The sequence below is a fragment of the Moschus berezovskii genome, chromosome 17 (genome assembly GCF_049115385.1).
Source record: "Moschus berezovskii isolate FMDL1 chromosome 17, NW_MosBer_1.0, whole genome shotgun sequence".
NCBI classification, from domain to species: Eukaryota; Metazoa; Chordata; class Mammalia; order Artiodactyla; family Moschidae; genus Moschus; species Moschus berezovskii.
Window position 1 is genome coordinate 80,851,876 of NC_142476.1, and position 24,050 is coordinate 80,875,925.

At 39.1% G+C, this 24,050-nt stretch overlaps 1 protein-coding gene across 1 annotated transcript in view; it reads left to right on the top strand.

Annotated features, from left to right (window-relative positions):
* Positions 1-2,285: 2,285 nt before the first annotated feature.
* Positions 2,286-24,050, top strand: part of CDC73 (cell division cycle 73) — a 96,591-nt gene continuing 74,826 nt past the window's right edge. Inside the window, exons 1-8 of the mRNA XM_055419929.2 lie at positions 2,286-2,479; positions 4,986-5,091; positions 8,654-8,723; positions 10,666-10,728; positions 10,808-10,860; positions 14,019-14,107; positions 18,070-18,286; positions 22,295-22,393. Coding sequence (XP_055275904.1) covers positions 2,349-2,479; positions 4,986-5,091; positions 8,654-8,723; positions 10,666-10,728; positions 10,808-10,860; positions 14,019-14,107; positions 18,070-18,286; positions 22,295-22,393 — 828 coding nt within the window. The 5' untranslated portion in view covers positions 2,286-2,348. The remainder of the gene's footprint in view (positions 2,480-4,985; positions 5,092-8,653; positions 8,724-10,665; positions 10,729-10,807; positions 10,861-14,018; positions 14,108-18,069; positions 18,287-22,294; positions 22,394-24,050) is intronic.

A 24,050-nucleotide genomic window follows, 5' to 3' on the forward strand; every position in this document is an offset into this window, starting at 1 on the left:
CAATCAAAATATTAAAAAAAAAAAGTTGTCAAACTCTTAGCGTTTATTTTGTGAACCCTGAGAAGTGAGCATCATTACCCTTAAAAAAAAAAACCACATAATTTACCCCCAAAGAGAAACTTTTTGGTTATTGCTATAAAATTGAATGTTCGTGTCCTCCTCAAATTCATAAGTTGAAATTCTAATTCCAGAGTGATAGTATTAAGAGTGAGACCTTTGTGGGGGTGACTAGGACCTTACTCAAAAAAGACCTCAGAGACCACTCTTCTTCCCACCAGATGAGGATGCAATGTGAAGACTCAGGTGTTTGAAGCAGCAAGCAGGATCTCACCAGACACTGAGTCTACCAGTGCCTTCATCTTGGACTTCCTAGCCTTCAGAACTATCAGGAATAAATCTGTCTATAGGACACCTAGTATACCTCATTCTCTTGTAGCAGCCTTAATAGACTAAGTCATCTTTTGTGTGGGAAATAAAGTTCAGTATCTTCTGAGGAGACTCCAATGGACTCTCCTGCTGCTGCTGCTGCTGCTGCTAAGTCGCTTCAGTCGTGTCCGACTCTGTGCGACCCCATAGATGGCAGCCCACCAGGCTCCCCCGTCCCTGGGATTCTCCAGGCAAGAACACTGGAGTGGGTTGCCATTTCCTTCTCCAATGCATGAAAGTGAAAAATGAAAGTGAAGTCGCTCAGTCGTGTCCGACTCTTTGCGACCCCATGGACTGCAGCCTAGCAGGCTCCTCCGCCCATGGGATTTTCCAGACAAGAGTACTGGAGTGGGGTGCCATCGCCTTCTCCGATGGACTCTCCTAATGTATCATAAAACCCTGACTTCCTTGAATTCCTCTGCGGTGAGATAGTCAAGTAGTACTGGATACTCTGATACAAGTATAAATAGAGTAGTACTGGGGATAAATAAAAAGGTTCTTTTTGATATGTTTGGGGTGAAGTTTAGGAAAATACTATTGTAACAGGAAAATTTACAGAATAGTCAAAATTTCTCAAATTCAGCTGCAAAATGGCTGCAGAGTGAATACAGAAAAGTGAACCACATTCTTCTACAGATGTCTCTGCAGTGCACATAATGAAAATTGTTTTCTTTCCAATCAGGTAAAAGAATTTGGTTATGTCAATTACAAAGTTGACTTTTTCCCTTTTCTGCTATAGTAAGAGAAAATTTTTTTAAAGTGGCCCATGGGATATGTTTAAGGTAGACATGTCACAGTAAATTGAATTTATATCAATAAACTGAGCTTGTGTTCTCTAACTCTATTAGCATCTCGGAAGACAGCTATTAAACTGTAGCCCCTTGAGGCTGGCCAGGAGAAGGGGACAAGATGGAAAAAGCCACCGTCTAAGGAAATGAGAGGGGGAAGACCCAATATTTATGATTTTTTTGATTTGCGTGATGCTTTTACCTTCTATGTTCTCCATTAACCAATTGATTGTGTGAGAAGGTAACTTGACTGAGGTCAAAAGGCAACTAACAAACACCAGTGCCCCGGCATTGATCTTTGGTCTTTTTCACTAGGCGAGTGCACTAAAAACACAAAATAAAAAAATAACCCCCAAAGCAACACCTTTCCCCAAACATCTTTCCCTTCTATAGGGGTTTATCAAGAGGCCATTTGCTAGGTAGGTCCGACCTCGTCGGGATGGCAACCTTGGCTCTGCAAACCTCTCACCAGGCTGCAGCGTGGTTAATGGAGAGACCACACTGCACTGGCCAGGGGCCAACACTGCGGGGCCGTCGAGGAACACCCAATGCGCGCTCTGCGGACTGAGGTCCCAGACCCCCGCGCAGGTGCGCGCGCACCTGTCGCCGGCCGCGTGCGCGCTGCGCGACGTGGGGGCGGGTCGGAGCGGGGAAGGAGGATGAGGTACGTGCTCCCGCGCGTGCGCCGGGCAAAGCTCCCCCGTACGTGCGCCGTACGTGGGCGCTGCGTCCCTGCGCCCTATGAGTTGCGGGCCGGGAGTCGGCCCCGCGCGCCAAGTGGGAGTCTGGGCGGGGCGTTTCCCGGGCGGGCGCGGCGCCCCCTGGCGGCGGGCGGCGGCGGCGCGCGCGGTCAGGCGTTCTCCGCGGGCAGCCCGCGGCGGGGCCTTGCCTCCTAGCGCGGGGTCCTCGGCGGCCTGGGTGGCTCCTTCCCCCGCTGCTGTCGTAGGCGCGGACGGCTGCCAGTGCGGCTGCAGTTGGCTCGCGGCGGCGGCGGCGGCGGCGGCGGCGGCGGCGGCGGCGGCGGCGGCCGAGGCAGAGGGGCGGGGGGCGGGGGGTTGAGGCGGCAGACGAAGGGGGCGGCGGGCGCGGCGGCGGCGGCGGGGCCCGGGGCCGGCGGCGGCGAGGGGGGCGAAGATGGCGGACGTGCTCAGCGTCCTGCGACAGTACAACATCCAGAAGAAGGAGATTGTGGTGAAAGGGGACGAAGTGATCTTCGGCGAGTTCTCCTGGCCCAAGAACGTGAAGACCAACTATGTGGTTTGGGGGTGAGTCTGCTGCGGCGGGGGGCGGGGCTGGGCGCCCCCGGGTCCCCTCTCTCGGACCCCTCCCCCCCGCTCCCCTTGCGGGTGGAGGAAAACGGGTGCTCCGGGGAAAAGTTTTCCCGGGAGCAGAAGTTGCAGCTCGTCCGTGGGGAGGGCGCGGGAGGAGCGGCGTCCGCAGGGGTCCCTCCTCCGCGGCTCCGTATGGAGGTCTCTGCCGCTGTGCGTGGAGAGCCGGCCGGGTGCATAGGTGCATGTAAAGGAGCGCCCCGCCGGGTCCTCAGGCGGCTCTTTTTGTCCTTTAGTTGTTGTTGTTGTTGTTTTTAAATCTCTGTCGGGGGCTGTTCTGCGATGGTCTCTGCTGGCCCTTTGCAGCTCCTGGTCGGTTCCGTCTCCTTTCGCGGTTCCCTCAGGCAGACAGGGAAGGGAACCCACTCCGTCAGGTTAGGACGGGAAAAAGATTTCGGCGACCTGGGACGAGTCGTCGGAATCTGTTGGAGGGGAAGGCAGGGGTCTCCCTCAGGGAGAAAGTTCCTGCTGAAATGAAGTCAACTTTGCCATTCTAAGTGGGGAACGGATAGAGTGTGCGATTGGGGGAAATGTGTGTGAAGAGAGTGTCTGGGAATGTTTATCCCGGTGGGGGTTGCCCGAGTTTAAGTCCTTAAAGGAAGACACCCGAAGGGAGGTCTGTGAGTAACCTACATGGGAAAAGTATCTGAAAAAGAATAGATACGTGCATGTGTATTTCAAAAGAAAAAAGGTCTGGTCATCGTGAGGGGCTTTTTGAGTGAACCCTCTCTCACTGGCGTTTCATTTGGGTAGCTAGAGCCCTAGACAAAAACTTGCATACTTTGCTTGATTGAATGGGAGCAGTGGGCTTTAGGAAGAGTTGATGAAAAGCCAGGGAAAGTTTAGTTCCTTGGTTTTTATTTATTTTTGGCATCTTGGGCTTATGGTTTAAATAGCTTTGTGCAGATGGGTAAAATCATTCTGAGTTTTCTGTGTTTGTTTTCCTTTCAAAAGGAAGTTGCACAGGAAGATTTACATTTTAAAAAGAAGTTAACAGTTTACGTGAAGAAAAGTCTATTTGATTTGGGGAGTAACAAGCTGTAAGAGGTTAGGAGTCCTCTGCCCCACACATTGTGTAGGAGCTCAGCGCTGATTGGATTTTTAACTGATTGGTTTTTCTTTAAAAACGGTTGAGTATTCACAGTGGAAGGCTGTTCAATACAAGCACTGGAAAATACTTTGAGAACCTGGGTCGGTGCCTCAAAGAACGTTACCTCAGTCAGAGTGGAAGAGATGCCACATAACTTGATAAGAATCGAATTCCAGTTCCTAAAGAGAGCAATCACTTCTAACTGGGAAAGTTTTCAGAGAAGTGTGTTTGGCCTATGGACATGCTAGGTTTTTCTTGAATAAATGAATGAACAAATGTTAAGGAATGGATAGGAATTCTGAGGAGGAAGTAGTGGGCTAGGTCTTTCCAGCTGAGGGAATTGCATGCTTAAAGACCCGAGAGCTGGAAAGGAAATGTTTTGATAGCTCAGTGAAGCCAGTAGTAAGAAAAGACTGCTTAGAACAGTAGATTTCAAACTTTTGCAGCAACACCAGTACATGTATTTTCATTGAGTGTTATTCTCTGTGTATATGGAAATGCACACATATGCATGACATTAATATTTACCCTTACCGAATGTGCATTCTGTTTTTTTTTTAATATATCATGAAGAGATACAACTTATTACGCATGTATTATCTACTTCATAGTACAGTGATTAATAAGTGATATTTGGTTTGAAGTATATTGATTTAGAGAAAAAGTGGAAATAGAGGCTAGGAAAATGAGTTTGGGATTGATTAGATTGGGCCATTTCAGATGAATTTAAACAATACGTTGATATTTCTAGATGGGGAGAATGTAATAGGACAGTGGGATTGGACACTAACATTTGTTGAGCAAGTAGTAGTATGTATTTGCATGAAAGAGCTTGCACTCCTGGGCGACTATTTTATCACAGGTAGAATTGGTTTTATATCACTGGTTTAATTTGAGAGAAGTCGTAAGAATCATATTTCTGAAGTTAATTGCAGTGTTAAAGCATGTTGGTAAGGGTGTTTTCTCAGCAGAATTTTACTTAGAAGACATGGTACGTTTCTTGCAAGTTTAGCCTAAGTGACTAGTGTGCTTCTTTTAATCAGTTTATTTCTCTTATGGATCCTTCCTAACTAATTAGGTTTCTCTCTATTAACAAAGTACAGAAGCTAATTTGGACCAAATTCTAAAAAGTCTGTAGTAATAAAGTTTGAATAGTACTTTCCTTACCTCTTGCTTTTTGCCATTGTTTCCATTTGTGTTCCTTTTGCCCAAATGACATTTTCACTTATTAGGTTTCATACTCTTAAGAATATCTTTCATTGGATAGCACAGTGTGTGTAGATAGTACTATATGATTAAGCCCAAGGAGTTATATTGGAATTGTGAGTAAAAATCTTGTCTTAATCATTTCAGGACTGGGAAGGAAGGCCAACCTAGAGAGTACTACACACTGGACTCGATCTTATTTCTACTTAATAATGTGCACCTATCTCATCCTGTCTATGTCCGACGTGCAGCTGTAAGTAGAATTCAATTAGAGACTTGTTTTGAATTTGATAGTTGATCCTATTTGGCGATAACTTCCCTCATGAGTTTCAGATCAAAACAATGAAAGGTTTTTCTGTAAGAAAGTCTCCTGGAGGGTTAAAATTAAATCAATTTAATTTATGTGGATTTTTTTAAAGTTTGTGATTTTTTTTCCCCTTAAACTTGTGAGTTGTGGGTAATGTTTATAGCAGTAGGAGTTTCAGAGCTGTTTTTTAGGGATGTTTTAAAAATTGTGTAGGCCTGTGGGAAGACCCTGATATTCAGAACTCTAGTTTCAGTTCAGTTCAGTTGCTCAGTCGTGTCCCACTCTGTGATCCCATGGTCTGCAGCACGCCAGGCTTCCCTGTCCAGCACCAGCTCCTGGAGCCTACTCAAACTCGTGTCCATCGAATTGGTGATGCCATCCAACCATCTCATCCTCTGTCATCCCCATCTCCTCCCACCTTCAATCTTGCCCAGCATCAGGGTCTTTCCTAGCGAGTCGGTTTTTCACATCAGGTGGCCAAAGTATTGGAGTTTCAGCTTCAGCATCAGTCCTTCCAGTGAATATTAAGGACTGATCTCCTTTAGGATGGACTGGTTGGATCTCCTTGCAGTCCAGGCGACTGTCAAGAGTCTACTCCAGCACCACAGTGCAAAAGCATCGATTCTTTGGCACTCAGCCTTCTTTATAGTCCAACTCTCATATCCATACATGACCACCAGAAAAACCATAGCCTTGAATAGACGGACCTTTGTTGGCAAAGTAATGTCTCTGCTTTTTAATATGCTGTCTAGGTTGGTCATAGCTTTTCTTCCAAGGAGCAAGCGTCTTTTAATTTCGTAACTGTAGTCACCATCTGCAGTGATTTTGGAGCTCTAGTTTAATCTCAAAGAAAAAAGAATTTTTTTTCATCAAAAAGAGTCAAGTTTAGTAGACAGCTTTTTTCCCTTCTCTTTTTTTGTTAAACCTTTTTTCAGGGATTCTAGTTCCCTGACCAGGGATCAGACCCATACCCCCTGTAGTGGAAGTGTAGAGTCCCTACCACTGGACTGCTGGGAAGTCCCAGTAGACAGCTTTTTAAAATTAATTTTTAATCAACAAACTTTTTGATTATTGATGAATTTGTTTTCAGATGCTTGAAAGGTGCCTGCTTTCTGCCTCAGAGTGCTTGAATACTGCTTCTCTGAACGAGAAATATATGTTTAGTGTGTATTGAAAAATGCAATATGTGGGGTGAAACTATTTGTGACTTGGGAAATTGTGGTATAAAATAGCAGCATCTTGCTCTATAAAGCTGTGTTAACTCAGATCTTTAAAAATGAAATCAGGCACTGATTACAATGTTTTGTTGAATAGGTCCATTCATTTTGAGTTAATAAAGATAGTCCAGACTCTTTGTTTACGTTTACATTATGTCTCTGGGGAATGACTATAGCACATAACTGATGCCATAATTGTTACTGTGGTCCTTAGGACATTTGGTCACGTAAGGTTTAACTATCATTTCTCTTGAATATTTGCTAGATTGAAAGGGTAGAATTTGGGAAGTCGAGGGTTCTACAAAATTTTTAACTCCTTTGTTGCTCTTTCTTTTGGGCAGACCTTCTGAAACAACTTTTTCTGACTCATAGCCCCTATTTTCTGTTAATGATAACGTAATACATAATTCATCAGTGACTAAATGATCAAGTGTATTATCAAACTTAGATACAGTAATTTAAAGAAAATTAATTCAAATCTTTTAACTGTTAATGGTAGTCCATGTAGACTAGTTTTTAGAAACAAGCCCCAAAAAACCTGTTCGCTCTTACTTGTTTATACTCATAAGCAGAAATTAAAATTTAACCTAACTTTTAAAAAAGAAATTAATTTCAGGTGATTAAGTATTGTTTATCTCGTGTCATCAAGGTGTATGTGCAGAATATTTGGTGCAGTAAAATATGGTCAGTATTCAGTATAAGGTAATTAGCCAAAATAGTAAGGGTGCTTATTCATTGTCGCCTATATAAAGTAACAGAGTTTATAACTATAATCCTGTAGCCAGCTTTTCCCTGTACTCTGCTGTTGTTTGTTTACATTATGAAAACTGTGGGGAAAACACATTAACGTTGTGTGGTAATGACAGAGTTTATTGAATTTATTATCCAAGGACGACTTGGTGCCTAAAGTATACAGTTTTATTTGTTTTGCTCACCTCTTTACAAATTGCTAATATAAGAGAATAAAGGAAAACTACTCATTAGCACAACAGACACATTTTCCAGATTTAATTTTGTACTGTTTTTCTCCTGCTTACAAAATTTATACACACTCAACAGTAAGAAAAGAGATATGTAATGTAGAAAGTAAACAGCTGTCATTAACATTTTACTGTATAGTCTCCTAAATTTTTTCTCATGCCTAAACAACAGATGCCTGTTTTTTAGTCATTTTCTTTTTTTTCTTTATTGAAATATAGTCAGCATACAATAGTAGTTTCAGGTGTACAACATAGTGACTACATTTATAGACATTGTGACTTGATCACCACAGTGTCTAACTAGTAACCGTCTGTCACCATACAACATCATTACAGTATTATTGACTATATTCCTCATGCTATACATTACGTTCCCATGACTTACTTCGTAATTGGATTGATTGTTTTTTGATGTTGAGTTGTGTGAGTTATTCTATTTTGGAGGCTAATCCCTATTGAATATATTGTTTGCAGATATCTTCTCCCATTCAGTAGGTTGCCTTTTCATTTTGTTAATGGTTTCCTTCATGGTGCAAAAGCTTTTTAGTTTGATGTAGTCCATTTGTTTATTTTTTTATTTTGTTGCCCTTGGCAGATCCAGAAAAATACTGCTAAGATTCATGTCAAAGAACACACTGCCTGTGTTTTTTCCCGGAGTTTTATTTTTGTATTTAATCCATTTTGAGTTTATTTTTGTATATGTTATAAGAAAGTGGCCCAATTTGATTCTTGTTCCTGTAACAGTCCAGTTTTCCAAGCACTGTTTATTGAAAAGCCTGTCTTTTCCCCAGTGTATATTCTTGGGACATGTACTTATTGTTAATTACGAAAATTTAGTTTTAGTGGCTAATTTAGTTTATTTGAAAGAGTTCAAGTACTGTATTCTAAAGAGGTGTGGTTAGGGTGTGAGAAACAAAAGCACTTTGGAAACCTTAAATAAAATGAGCAGTCTATGGAAATAAATCCAAAACATCATGAGTAGAATTAATAAATACTTAGAATAATCCAAGGGAAAAAATAAGAATATAATTGGTATTTCGAAGAGGGTTAGGATTATTGTTTGATTTCTGATGGTTATCTTTTGTATATGTTACTGGAATTTTGTATATGTTACTGGAACTGAGAATAAATTAATATGCTTAAAAATTTTCAAGATTTTATTAGATTTGTTCAGCCTGGTTATTTTCTAGAAATATGATTCTAATATATGTTGCCAAGATAAGTTGGAATAAAATTCAGATGTTAAATGTTTAACTTTACTATTCTTATAATTTTACTGATCTGATATCTATTTAAAAATTCTGGCTGTAGACCGAAAATATTCCAGTGGTTAGAAGACCTGACCGAAAAGATCTACTTGGATATCTCAATGGTGAAGCATGTGAGTAATTTTTAAGTTGCTCTCACTCTTAAACAGGAGTTCGTTTCCACTCCCTGTGAAAGAAGAATCAGTGGGGAGAGATTGTGAATTCTCATTATAAACTCCCCTGCCTGCAACTCTGTCCACGTGCTGCTTTCGCTTTCCTGTTACCGTGTGTGCACTTTACTCCTAGGACCAGCTAGCCCTTCCCTCCATATGGAGTCCATCGCCTTTTGCACTCTCAGAGACTTTTCCTTTGTAAATTGTTGCTTCTCTCTTGCATCATCAGTTCTCTTCTGAATCATTCCCTTTAGGATGTACGCAGTAATATCTCTCATTAAAAACATTTTTAAACTCCCTCCTTTCTATTTTCTGGGCTTCCCAGGTGGCGCTAGTGGTAAAGAACCTGTCTGCCAATTCAGGAGACATAAGATGCAGATTCTCTCTGGGTAGTAAAGGTCCCCTGAGGAGAAAATGGAAACCCACTCCAGTATTCTTGCCTGGAGAATCCCATTGACAGAGGAGCCTGGCGATACAGTCCATGGGGTCTCAAAAAGTGGGACACAAGTGAACAGACTTAGCACACACACGCTTCCTATTCTCTACTGCTCCATTTTTCTTCTTTTTATTACAAAATTCTTTGCAAGAGTTGCGTGGTATCACTGCTTCCTTTTTACCTCTGATTCTCTCTTGAGTCTACTGTAGTCTAACTTTCTTCCTCACTGTCGCAGTCACATCACTCTTATAAGGTCAGTGCTGATGCATGATTGGCAGATCCTTTGGTCTCTGCTTTTCACAGCTAACTTAACGTCAGTAGCATTTGATACTGTTGACTGCTTGCTCCCCTTTGGAAAGCTTTTCTTGACTTGGCATTTGGGGCAACAGACTCTTGAGATTCTCTTACTCATTGTCCACCTCACTTTTTTTTTCTTGATTCCTTATCTCCAACATTGACGTATTACTGAGCTTCACATTTATAAATTCACTGTCAGCATCTTCTCTTGGGTATTGAACAGGCGTCTGAAATGTAACATATCCTAAATAGAGTGCCAACTCCCTTTTTCCCTTATCGCCACAGACAATGAAAGAGCAGGTCTGATCTCCCAGTGTTCCCATCTCAGCAAATGGTGCCCCGTTCATGAAGTGGCTTAGGCTGCAGACCCTGGAGAAATCATTGATTCCTATTCTCTCACAGCTCACATCTTTTCCACCAGCAAGTCCTTACTTTATCTTTGAAAGTATGACAGGTTCTTAGCATTGTATGACCACCCTGATCCACCTTCTTCCTTAGACCATTGCACAGCCCTCGTGAAGGTCCTTGCTGTTCGTTTCCTGCCATGTAGTCTCTGCTCACCACTTAGAGGGACCTGTTTTTGAAGAGCATCTGAACTTGATCATGTCACTCACCTGCTCAAGGCCATCCTGTGCCTTCCTGTCACACCTGGAGTACAGCTCATCCTCCTTCCCTGACCTGCACAGTCATGCTTCTGCTCATCTCTTTAACCTCATCGGCTCTCAGTCTTCCTGGTTCTTGTAGCTTTTCTGACTTCAGATCCTATGCACTTGTTATTCCCTCTGTGTTACATTTTGTTTTACATTGTCACATAGCTCACTGCTCACCACCCGATTCAGAGCTGTGCTCTAATGTTGATCCCTGGTGAATTAATTCATATATTTATATTTTTATTTATTTTTTCATACACTTCTACAAACCTACGTTGTAATATGTGGGAGTATTTTCTTTGTAGTTGATTTCGGTCAGATTGTAAGTTAAGTGGTCAAAAATAGTTTGTCCTCTTACATATTTTCTATTACAGATCAATCTTTTATAATACTTTTACAAACTTGCTTTAAAACTTAGTTTTCTAAGAGACATAATCCTATATTGAGTATTTCCCTTGCATTAATTTCTAATCTACATATTCAAATATTTATCTTCTCACATATCTTTTTAAATCTTCAGCAACGTCGGCCAGTATAGACAGAAGTGCCCCTCTAGAAATAGGTCTGCAGAGATCTACTCAAGGTATGTCTTGTTTCATGTTTATACTGAACTTTCAAGCACCTATCCCCAAACTGTACATTTATTTCTTTTTTCCTTACAGTCAAACGAGCTGCTGATGAAGTTTTGGCAGAAGCAAAAAAACCACGAATTGAGGTAATGGAACTTTATTTTTAAAATGATTCTTTTTTTATTTTTTAATGGAGATTGAAATTGTGTAGCAGTAAGAATTCTTTGCTCGTCATGTGTAGCAGTAAGAATTCTTTGCTCGTCGTAGTTCTAAGAGCTTTTTTTTTTTTCTTGAAAAGTGGTTATATTTACAGTTTATAGTTTGAGCTCTTATATTCTATAAGATCTCTCACATACAGGCTGCATGATGGACAAATTATTTTCTTTGCCCTTATATCCTTATTGATGGAAGTGTTGGACTAGATGAGTAGTCAGAACCTTTTTCTATAAAGGGCCGGACAGGCCCTCCTTCAGGCTTTTGGGGCCTTGTCTTCATCCAGCTCCTCCCCTCTGCACTGTAGGCAGAGCAGTGCATGAATGACGAATCGAGGCTGTACTCCAAAAAAACTTCATAAAATGGATGATGGGCCAGATTTGGCCTTTGTGTTGTGGTTCACTTTCCCCTGGAATAAGGTGGTGTGGGAGTTTGCTCCCCTCTGAAGAGCTGTGAACAGTTACTTTTTCCAGTGTTGACTTATCAGGTTAGATGATTTGGTAGTATTTTATAGCTAGCAAGTGGAATATTACTGTTGGTAAACAAGGACAATTCGTGTTGAATAGAACCCTGTAAGAAATGCAGTTAGTGTTGAAAAGATAATTTATTGACTAGCTCAGTTGTCTTAAAGCTTTACAAAGTTTTAAAATGTTAGGAATTTAAATTGTATAATTACAGTACTGTTTATTTAAGTTTGTAACAAGCCTTAGATCGGTTACATATAAACACTCTGAAAATGGAAGGTCATGCATTAGAGGGTTGCTTAAAATCTGAGAAATGACTAAATCGGCTGTAAACAAATGACCAGTATAGGACTAACACTTGTAGTCACTGGTAGGGTTAACATTTCTAGAAGCTGTAAGTCTTTTCGTTTGACGCTTGTGTAACAATCAAATAGTTGTACCTTTTGCCTGCTTCATGAACAGCAAAGCATCCACAGTTAGAGAAGGATAAGGAAAGTAACTCTTAGGGGCAAGGTTGGTTGGTAAATATATACAGTAGAATCACTGACAAAATTTGATGCCAAGATTATGTAATTTTGCTTCAGTGTACTCTGAGACTTGTTTTTTCAGATAATGATAGAGATAATTAGCTCATTGGTATTATTCTGCGCTAGGTGATACTCTATGTACTTTATGTACATTATTAACTCCTGTAATCCTCATCATCACCTCCTGAAGTTGGCAGTACCACACATGTCATCTGTGAGCTCACAGGGTCAGAGAGCAGTGACTTGCTGGGGCGCACATAACTGGGATTAGAGCCCAGGCAGTCTGGCTCCTGGCTGTTCCCCTCTGCTGGGTACAGATTTTGTGGCAGCAAAACTGAAATCTTCCACAACTCTTTGTGTGTGAAAGGAGGTTGCAACACATTGTGTACAAAATAAGTGAATTTAAAGATATGATTTATTGGGGAAAAACTGAAATTCATAGTTTAATTATTTGAAAGAGTTGAATATCTCAGAATTGCAAATTTGCTAGGATTCTGATAACTTTAAAAACCAACAAGAAATAGTATAATAAAATTCTTTCCAGAGTATTTGTAGAGTTAAATGAATTGCATAAATAGCCATGTTATACACCGAGAGTTTTCAGTTCAGTAAATATCTGTTGAGGGTCTCCTAGGCACTATGCCAGCAGAGAGAAACTTTGGGATCTGGTTGAAACCTAGGCTGCAGTTGTCTTTAAAATCAGTCTCTTAAGGAACTTAAGTAATATGTGTTAAACCTTTATTTTAGATGTAATTTAACACATTTGTTGAGATAGTAATCTTTGCATTCACCCCGGCAAGATGGCTGTTTTGAGTTTAACATGGTTAGAACACAGAGCATGAAGTTTCTCTGGATCTGTAGAATCTACTGATCGATTTTATACAATTTCATATTCGTTAGCCATGAACACTGACTCTGGTTCTCAGTTTTCTCATTTGTTGAACGTAGGCATTGAACTAGATCAGAGTTAGTAAGTTTTGTTTTTTAAGTAACCGGACACTTTTCAGACTTTTACCTGAGATTCTAATATCTTAATAAGGTAGAAGCTGAGTTGCAAAGGTTGAAGTCAGGTATGAAGTGGCTCATGGGCACTTTGTAGGAAGCGTCTGGTGTTCTGAAGAAGATCCTTTGAAAAACATTCAGCTTTCACTTCTGGTGTTGTTCTGTGCTGAAAGATTCAGGACCTGGGGCAACATAAGAAAACCATCTGGATCCAAGATGAAAGTTTTGACTGTGGTGAAGGCTCCTCATCAGTTCAGTTCAGTCGCTCAGTCATGTCTGACTCTTTGCGACCCCATGGACTGCAGCATGCCAGGCCTCCCTGTCCGTCACCATCTCCCAGAGCTTGCTCAAACTCATGTCCATTGAGTCAGTGACCATCCAACCATCTCATCCTCTGTCGTCCCCTTCTCCTCCCACCTTCAGTCTTTCCCAGCATCAGGGTCTTTTCCAATGAGTCAGTTCTTTGCATCAGGTGGCCAAAGTATTGGAGTTTCAACTGCAGCATCAGTCCTTCCAGTGAACATTTAGGACTGATAAAATTTAGTTATAAACTTTTCTGAGGAGAAGGAATTTTTTGTTGTGTATTATCTTTCTGAGTAAGAGTAGCTATGATATATTATAAAAGAAGCCTTAAACATAGGAAAAACTTACTAAAGTTTATTTGTAAGCTTTCAGTTCTAATTTTAGGTGCTCCAGCATACATTTGTTATTGTTGTTTTTATGTTCAGTTCAATTCAGTCACTTAAGTCGTGTCTGACTCTTTGCGACCTGCTAGACTGCAGCATGCCAGGCCTCCGTGTCCATCACCGACTCCCGGATTTTACTCAGAACTCATGTCCATCGAGTTGGTGATGCCATCCAGCCATCTCGTCCTCTGTTGTCCCCTTCTCCTGCATTCAGTCTTTCCGCGTATCAGGGTCTTCTCCAATGAGTCAGTTCTTCATGTAACTAAAAATGTTTTAAAACTGACCCAAGGCCAGTGATGCCTGGGACTTTATGGTGGGAACTTTGGTAAAAGTTACGTGCAGTGTTTATGGTTTTTTTGTTGTTCTAGAAGTTAAATAAAATTAAAAAATTTTTACTGACTGATATTTTCAGGATGAAGAGTGTGTACGCCTTGATAAAGAGAGATTGGCTGCTCGTTTGGAGGGTCACAAAGAAGGGATTGTACAGACTGAACAGATCAGGTAAGAATTTCTTTGGTAGAAAATAGGCAATTTAGGCAGTATATTTAAGTGTATGTGGAAACAGGGATATTAACATGCTCTCTGCATATATTACATTCTTCAGGGTGTGTCTCCTTGCCCTCAGTTCGAAAGAAGATGCTTGAGCATTTTTTATGATGGAGGATTAGAAGCCATTGTGCTGCTTATGCTTTCTGGAAGTTTCTTGATTCTGTTACCATATTGATCTTTTTAAAAATCATTCCATAATCCAAGCCACTCATTTATCATGAAATCTCTTATTGGTTTATAGTAGTGATCAGCAGACTTTTCCTATAAAGTATCATATGTTAAATATTTACATTTAATGTGATTATTAGCATGCTTAATTCTGGGTCAGTAATTTGCTGCTGTTGTCTATTTGTCTCTTTGTTCTTTCAAAATTTTGTTCCCTAAAATGGAAATTAACTTAATTTTGGATTGAATGAATCTGTTATATCCTTTTTTTGGCTGAGTAGTGTGAGCTGCTGTTCTATTCGAGTGGTTGTTGGGGTTCATTGTGCGTGGTGTGTGGCATCACAGTCTGCCTGCAGTGTCTGCCACCTTGTGTGCAGTGCAGGAACCTCAGCACGAGGGTCTTCCTGTTCTCTCTTGGCATCTGTGCTGCTGTTGTCTTACATTTTACTCATACACGTGTTCCAAACTCCACAGTGCATTGTTCTCACTCTTGTCTAAACATCTAGGGAAAATGCTGTGTACTGTTTGCAGGCCTCTTCTTTCCTGTTGTAGACTTGTGTACCCATTTTTTTTCTCTTTGGCCTGACTGACTTACTGTTTTTCGTTTTTTTTTTTTAATTTAACATTCTTAACATTTCTTTCTGTTTACGACTGCTGGTGTTCCTTTCAACTTTTTTATTTCAGAAAAAATTCCCCCCCACTTTTAAAAAATTTTCACTGGATATGGAATTCCAGACTACCTCTTTTTAAAGTGTGATATATCACTGTCTCCTTGATTGCATTGTTTCTTGTTAAAAATCTGCTGTTACCCCTTTTTCTTTTTTTGGCGGCACCTTGTGGGATCTTTGTTCCCTGATCAGAGATTGAACCTGGGGTCCTTGGCAGTGAAAGCATGGAGTCCTGACCACTGAACCACCAGGGAATTCTCTTTTGTGTCTTTAAATGTGGCTTTTTTCCTTTGACTATTTAAACAGTTTTCTGTATTGTAGGTTTGGAACTATTTAATTATCACATAACTTGGGAGAGTGTTCTTCATGTTTCTTGTGTTTGAGTTTTTGAGGGGATTTTTGGGTTCATAATTTTCAGTGAACTTAGAGAAACTTTGATACTGCTTCCTCAAATTTTTTTTTTCCTTTTGTCCCCTCTTTCTGACCTAATTACTTGTACTCGTAATTGTTCAACAGCTCACTTATGTTCTTTTCTTTTTTTGGATTGATTCTTTTTTCTGTTCGTTTTGGATAGTTTCTATAGTTCTGTATGTAGTTCTCTCATTTTTTCTTATGTAATTATATTCATATTATATTGGTAGTCTCAAACTTTGTATTTTTTAACCTTTACAAGTTAAAATATACTGTCTATGTCTCTCTTTGTTGAATGTATGGAATAATTGTATTATTTTGGTGCCTTTGCCATTCCCGCAGTTGTTTTCAGTTTAGATTTCTCCTTATTCTGGCTCACATTTTCCTGCTCCTTTATATGCCTTTACTGTTTGGATACGAGACATTGTGCATCTTATGTTGTTGAGTGCTGGATGTTTTTGTGTTTTTCTAAATTTTCTTTTGTTTTGGGGCAGAGGTAATCCTTTGAAACAGTTTGTTCCTTTTGAGTCTTGATTTTTTAATTTAAAGAATTGTTGTTTGAACAGTGTTTAGTTGGGGGTTTAAGAATTGTTGTTTGAACAGTGCGTAGTTAGGGTAGTTACTGCCCACTGTTGTTGAGACAGGACCATTTTGGCTGTTACTCCATCTAACGCCCCATAAATACGAGGTTTTCAGTCTGGCTGGTGGGACTAGGTTCTGCTCTTCCTCCTGTGTGGGTGCTGGACTCTGTTCCCTCTAGGTGGTTCTGTTCCTCGCTTAATCAGTAATCTGCCAGAGTACTCTAGGGGTCCTGTGCGGCTCTCTCAGGCACTCTGGCCTGTGAGTTCGTGTACTCTTTGATCTTGCTGGAATCCCAGCTCTGTTTTCCCAAATCAGGATATACGGTAAGTTTTGCCTGAGTTCTCCTCCCTGTGCGGTGTTGGGAACTTTCAATGCTGTAAATTACAACCTTCATAGGGCGGGCTTACTTAGTTTTCATGTGTGAAAGATCACTGTCTTTCATTACTTGATAGCAGATATTGAGTAAACTATTGTTTTATATATTTTGACTGATTGTTTCAAGGTAGGAGGGTTAACCATTCCCTGTTACTTTATCTTGGCTGGAAGTAAAACTCCAGAGCTAGTCCAGTGCACGTTTTGATTATAGTTTAGAAAAGTGTTTGAATTTGGCTCAGGGTATGCTGGTATGCTTTCGATTTTAAGGGAAAGTTGCATAGTGTTATATAAAATGAGTCAAATGCTGATACATATTGAACATCTGCTATAAAGTACTTTCATACCTAATGGAAATAAAATAGCATACTACATAATACTACCGTGTTTAAACCTGCAGGAATTCCTGTCTTTTCCCCACATGTTGTTTAAACGTATTTCAAGATTGTCATCTTGTGATTAGAGTAATAATTTTATCAACTGCTGTTAAGGTATCCAAACTCTTTTTCTTGTCTTTACGTTGTGAGAAATGACACTAAGCTTATCATTTTAATGAAATCTATACTTTCATTGTTAAGTCTGTTTTTTTTATTACTTCTGAAAGCATAGCTTCTGTTTGCTATTTCAGTGCTTTTTGAAAATGAAGTAAAAGAAAATGAGAACTTCAAAAGTATTGTTTTATCTTCTAGACTTTAAAAGGGGTATATGTTTATGTGGCACATAAATGTCTCTGTCAGCTATAAAATTGATATGTTGTACATTATAACATAGATTTGAAACCTTGAAATAAATTTCAAGGAAAACCTAAACTTTGAATTCTTTACAGAATGAAAGTTTTTCCCTGCCTTTCAAGGTGTTGTGTGTACATGCTTATGGGTGTGTGTGTGTGTGTAATTTGCATGCAGGATGGGGAGGGTTAGCAAATTATAGTCTCATATAAAAGGCTTTTTTGTGGAGTGAGAGCAGAGAAAGGTTTATTACAGGGCCACACAAGAAGGACAGGTGGCTTGTGCTCAGAAATTCAAAACTCTGATGGGTTTCAGCAAAGTATTTTTAAAGACATAGTGAGGGAGCGGTGTCCCAGGGTATGTGATCGACTTGTACAGAATTCTCTGATTGGTTGATGGTGATCAATCTGAAAGGCTATATTAATGAATTATTTGGGTAGGGGAAGAGGTTTTTAAAAATGTGAAAAATATTGTGCATTGTTCCTCCTAAAAGTCACTAATTTGCTTATAGTATAGTATTTTTATGTGGACTCTAACATGGTTATAGGAGAAGGCAATGGCAAGCCACTCCAGTACTCTTGCCTAGAAAATCCCATGGACAGAGGAGCCTGGTAGGCTGCAGTCCATGGGGTCGCTACGAGTCAGACATGACTGAGCGACTTCACTTTCACTTTTCACTTTCACACATTGGAGAAGGAAATGGCAACCCACTCCAGTGTTCTTGCCTGGAGAATCCCAGGGACGGGGGAGCCTGGTGGGTTGCGTCTATGGGGTCACACAGAGTCGGACACGACTGAAATAACTTAGCAGCAGCAGCAGCAGCAACATGGTTATAAGTTACCAAGTGTGTCAGTTTTATATATATGGAGGAAATCTTGATTATTGCCACTTAAAGTATTATTACCAGGAAGTTATAAATGTAACAAAATATTTTATAGTGTGCTAAAGAGATCCTTGCTGTGAATATTAAAAAAGACGTTGCTTTCAGGTCTTTGTCCGAAGCTATGTCAGTGGAAAAAATTGCCGCAATCAAAGCCAAAATTATGGCTAAGAAAAGATCTACCATAAAGACTGACTTAGATGATGATATAACTGCCTTAAAACAGAGGAGTTTTGTGGATGCCGAAGTAGATGTGACCCGAGATATAGTCAGCAGAGAAAGAGTGTGGCGGACACGAACAACTATTTTACAGAGCACAGGAAAGGTAATTAAAATACATTCCACTTCTTGTTTGTTAGTGTCTGTGTGTATTTCAACTACAGTTGATTTTAAAGTTGGTTAAGATTTCCTGTGAGGAGGAAGTTTTTTTTGTATCTAAGAGAGCAGTAATCATTTAGCTTTCTAACTGACCTGTTTACCATTCCATGCTAGTGTATGATTGGTGGTTGGTCACCAGAGAAGCTGATGAAAAAGTCTGAGTCTAAGTGCGATTCCCTTTCTTTCCACCTTATTTGTAAATCCAAAGAGACTTACAGTTTTCTTATTGGTGAGGTTTTTTTCCTTAAACCTAATGAAAAGGGAATATTGATGGTAAGCCCTCTGGTCATTAATACCAATATTAATTTTTTTCCTCACAAAGTAGAAAACTTAATGAAAATGACCCAACAAACATTTATTGGGTATATTTGATACATTCTCTTCTGTTGGGTGGTTGTGGCAGTGTTTGCTAGTTCATCATTAATGGAGTTTTGTTTTTGGCTGCAGGATGGTGGGTTTTCTTCATTTCCTTTCCCCTTTTTTCCTGCCTCCTCTCTCCTGTCTTCTTCTCTCGTTTCCTATTCATGATTATAAACAACTACATTAAAAAACATCCTTGTACCTAACCTTCATGCCTTTATGACTACATAGCAGAGGGATTAATGCCTAGAAGCCAGTTGCTGGTTAAAGGAGACATGTACTTTAAATTTTCAAAGATAAGAAGTTGAAAGATACTGGATATTCAGTGTCTTAATAGATCTCCAAAAAGGTTGAATCAATTCTGTTTCACTTACCTATTTTCACCTCTCTTTTCCTCCCACACATCTGAATTTTCTCTTAAATGTTAATTCTTCACTGAGACACAGTTCTCAGTGATGATTTGGTGAGAAGATTTTTTAGAAATTGTGAGATTATTGATGAAAGTGAACTTCATCATTGGTCTAGGCAGACTCATTTTGTTTGCACATTTTTTTGGATTCTGGCTCTAAGTTCACTGTGCCATTTTAGTAGAATAGGTACTAGAAAGAATATATGAAGGGAAGAATTTTTTTCTCTTGTACTTTGACTTGTTTTGTAGAGCAGTTGATGTCAAGATTAAGAATCTTTCTCCAGAGCTTAGAATTATAAAGAAATCTGAAAACATGAGTAAACCTTAAGTTTGTATTTAAGTGATCTGTGGATGAAAGAAAGTGAAAGTTGCTCAGTTGTGTCCAACTCTTCGCGACCCCATGGACTGTATAGTCCATGGAATTCTCCAGGCCAGAAGACTGGAGTGAGTAGCATTTCCCTTCTCCAGTGGATCTTCCCTACCCAGGAATCAAACGCAGGGTCTCCTGCATTGCAGGCAGATTCTTTACCAACTGAGCTATGAGGGAAGCCGTCATAGATAGACCTATTGATACTCATTTTTAATGCCTGGGGTGGCTAATAGTTGAGTATTACTTAGGTTGTTCTGCCAGTGTTCATTGTAATTTTTGAAATCAATAACTTTCTTTGAGCTCTAGGTGGCAGGATTGTACCACCATTCAAAACTAAGTGTTGTAGAAGTTAGCGTTGGCACCAATGTGTAATTTAAAAATAAGTTAGCATTAGAACTGTTTTGTCGCTAGGTTTGCTTCTGTGAGTATTAACATTTTTAAAAATCAAAATGACGATTTTGACTGGTAGTCCTTCTGTATACTGTTTTCATATAACAAATTCTTTAAAAAAAAAAACCAAAAAACTTTTAGGTGCTTATTGCCATGAATGGCCCTATGATTTTAAACAGATCTTCACTATTACCACATATCAGGGTTTATTTGCTGAGTTTCTTTAGCAAAAGCTATCTTTTCAAAATTCCATTGCAAGCACCTCACAAAAAAGCAGTCTAATTGTATGATACTGTTTAAGATATACTTTAAAATTTACATACACTAATATGTAGTCATTGTTGAAAAATTGATAAAAGAGGTCACTAAAAGGAAGGTATAATAATCACTTGTAATTCTTCCACATAAAAATAGCTGGTAACATTTTAATTAATTTTTTTCTAGAGTTTGAATCTCTCATGAAATGCTTTATTTTTAAAATAGTGAAACTTGCTTTTCATGTTTTCAGCTATTTTCTTAATAGGATTAAGACTTTATTTGCATTTGTCACTGTGTTGACCTTTTCACTGCTGGTGCAAAAGTGGCAGTTAGTTAACTGCTGGTATCTTGGTGTGAATTAAAGCACTGGCACCAATCTTTGCTAGTGGCCTTTTTGTTCTTCACCACTAATGATGTCCTTGATGAAATTCAAAAATTCACTAATTTTGTTAAATCTTAAGACTCTTGAGAGTCCCTTGTACTGCAAGGAGATCCACCCAGTCCATTCTAGAGGAGATCAATCCTGGGTGTTCATTGGAGAGACTGATGCTAAAGCTGAAACTCCCAATACTTTGGCCACCTCATGCGATGAGTTGACTCACTGGAAAAGACTCTGATGCTATGAGGGATTGGGGGTGGGAGGAGACGGGGACGACAGAGAATGAGATGGATGGATGGCATCACCGACTTGATGGACATGAGTCTGAGTGAACTCCGGGAGCTGGTGATGGACAGGGAGGCCTGGTGTGCTGTGATTCATGGGGTCGCAAAGAGTCGGACACGACTGAGCGACTGAACTGAACAGAACTGAACCTTTAAGTATATTCTTACCAGTATTTTCTGTGTTGAAATCAGAACATACAAAGCACTTCTGCATACCAAAATATGATGATTGTCTCCGTGAAAAGTACATGTGCATTTGGCAGTTTTTGGAAAATGAGGGAGGAAAGGCTGTTGCTTCAGGAAATGGAATTGACAGTATTTTTTGGTCAGTTAAAAGAAAGTTAGAATTTGGGAGGTTCCTTTTTGCTGCTGAGACCATAGCAGTTTCCTAAATTTAACATTGTGTCACACTTGCTTGTCATTAACATTTTGTGCATTTAGGAAAATAGTTTTTCATAAAAACAAGTTATTTTTACTTGGAATACCTTTTCCCCTCATTTTTGAAGGAATTAATACTTTAAAATTAGTTCAAATCTCTAATTTGATAAATATTATAACCTACATAAACAAACTCTCTTTGGGGTGTGTCACAATTTTTAAGAGTAAGTGGTTGTGAGATGTATGTTTGCTGTCCTAAAGAATTACAGGAACTAGTAAGTACTGTTACTGTGGCAATGGTTAAGTTGTGTTTCAGGCTGTCTCTCCTCTCGTATCCGTGTTTATTTGTGTAACGTTTATGTGACATCCTCGCTGGCACATGGGGGCACTGACTGGGGGTGCCTTGGTCCTGGCCTTCACAAAGGTTATATTCTTCAGCAGGAGACAGAATGTTGGTTAAAATGATAAGTGATTAACAGGCAGTTAGAAGAGCCCCAAGGGAATTGAGGGAGAGTCTCAGGTGAAAGAATATTTCATGAAGGAGTGGTCAGATTTGTCAGCTTTATTCAGTGTTGCTAAGGTTGTTCACGTAAAAGTTGTTATGTTTTTAAAAATCTTTCCAACTTACACAGCTTTGAAAAGTGCATGTTGACTCCTAACAGTATCTCGGAACTTTCAACATCTCCTATAAAGGGTAGCAGTCTGAAATTAACACTGGAGTTTATCAAGAAGAAACTTTAATAGTTGATTTCTTTCAGAAGAATTAATTTTTTCTGCAACTGAGAAGCCCCCTTGACAACAAATCTGCTATACTTTTATTGTTTTTAAATGTTACCTGTTTCCTGTTTACATTTTTTAAATAAATGGAAAATATGAATGAATTTATAGCCAGTTAGTAAAATGAAAATAAGTGAATAACATTGGGTTTATGATAACTGGTCTTTGGATGAGTTTCCTAGTAGTAGTTGATTTTTACTTTCATGTGTAGTAATCATGCCTCATTATGATGTAATAAGGGAAGAATTAATAGAGAAAAGTGAATCTGGAATTGTTTTTTAAGTAAACTTATTGTCTTTGAGTATTTAATTTTAAGTGGACTCAATAATCGAAATCCATTTCTGTTTCAGAATTTTTCCAAGAATATTTTTGCAATTCTTCAGTCAGTAAAGGCCAGAGAAGAAGGGCGTGCACCCGAACAGCGACCGGCCCCAAATGCAGCACCTGTTGTAAGAACATTTTGTTGCTTCTATAGTAGCTTTATTAAAAGTGATTATTCAGTGTTGTAATATTGAAAACATGTTTAAGTATTTATTTGCTTATTTATTGTAGAATTGAGACATACAAAATTATGTTTTTTCAGGTATACAGCACAGTGATTTGACATTTATATACATTGCAAATTGATCAGAACCAGAAGTCTAGTAACCATCTGTTACCATACAGAGTTATTGCAATATTATTGACTGTATTCCCCATGCTGTATATTGCATCCTTGTGACTTTATTTTATAATTGGAAGTTTGTACCTCTTAATCCCTTTTATTTGTTTTGTTCCAACTCCTCCTAACCCCTGTAATGACCGCACATTTGTTCTACATCTTTCTCTGAGTCTGTTTCTGTTTTGTTTGGTTTGTTGATTTGTTTTCTTTTTTTAGATTCCACATATAAATGAAATCTATGAAGCCAGTTTCATAAGATTCAGCAAAGGAAAAATAACATGCAAATAAAACCTTTTTCATTTTATAATTCTAAAAGTATGTCAAAATTTGGTAGAGTACTAATACAGTCTTTGCAAGAGTAAGTAGGTTTATTTGTTCATGAAATTCTTGGTGTTTAACCTTTTCGAGGCAGTGAATTTTTGCTAGTATTTAGATAAACACTTCAGGTGACTTGCTGGCCAGGTTTTTTTTTTAATTGGAGGGTAATTGCTTTACAGTGTTGTGATTTTTGCCATACAGTGACATGAGTCAGCCACAGGTGCACATTTTTAAATGCCTCTTGTTTGTCAGGCAGTGTGCTGACAGAGATACAAGATGTAGAAGAGTGAAACTCTTCCTTTGTACTTACAGTCTAGTGGGACATACAGATAAAAAAGGCAGTGATAGGTGCTGTTATGGCAAAACAGAGTGTTTATAATTATGAATTGGTGGACTTGTTGAATAGCAATTGGTAGGAAACTTATATCAACTCCTAAAATAGTTCAGCTGTTATCTTTGTGACTGAATATTCTTTGTATTCTCATAATCATTAAACTACTTGAAAATTTTAATGTTTGGCATTTGACTGTGGAAGTATATACCTAGTGACAGTCTTGAATGAATATCTTTTATTTGGAATAATAATTAGGGTAGCATCCTATTGTACCAAAATGAAGAATATTTCAGTCTTTACAAATACCGTGAATTTCCCAAGCAATTTTGGGAATATTCTTTAAATATACTTTTTTAGTTTATCACAGACTTTTATAGAAAGTATTTGTGAATTAATTATACGTTAGATTGGCAAGTTTTTCTGAGTGTTTTAAAAAAGCAGCTTTGTTAACTGCAGCTTTGCACTGTACATTGATAAATGGGTTTATTGTAATTATTTTATTTATTTAATATAAGGATTAATAACTTGGGGAATAATTCAGTTAAAAGACTCCAACATGTCAGTGGAGGATAAGGTTTGAATTAAAAGTTTACTTTTTGGGTTAAAGAAAAATAATTCATGATTGGAGTGAGTTTATTTTTAAAGAAATTTAAGTAATTATAATGAAGTTATTAAGTGCACCCATTTTATTTCTGCAGTTTCTGAGAATTTTGTATTTTGCCTTGGTGCACATTTACTTGGTGTTCTTTACCTCCTCCCTAGTTGAGATGGTTTTCTAGCAGTAAACAGTGTC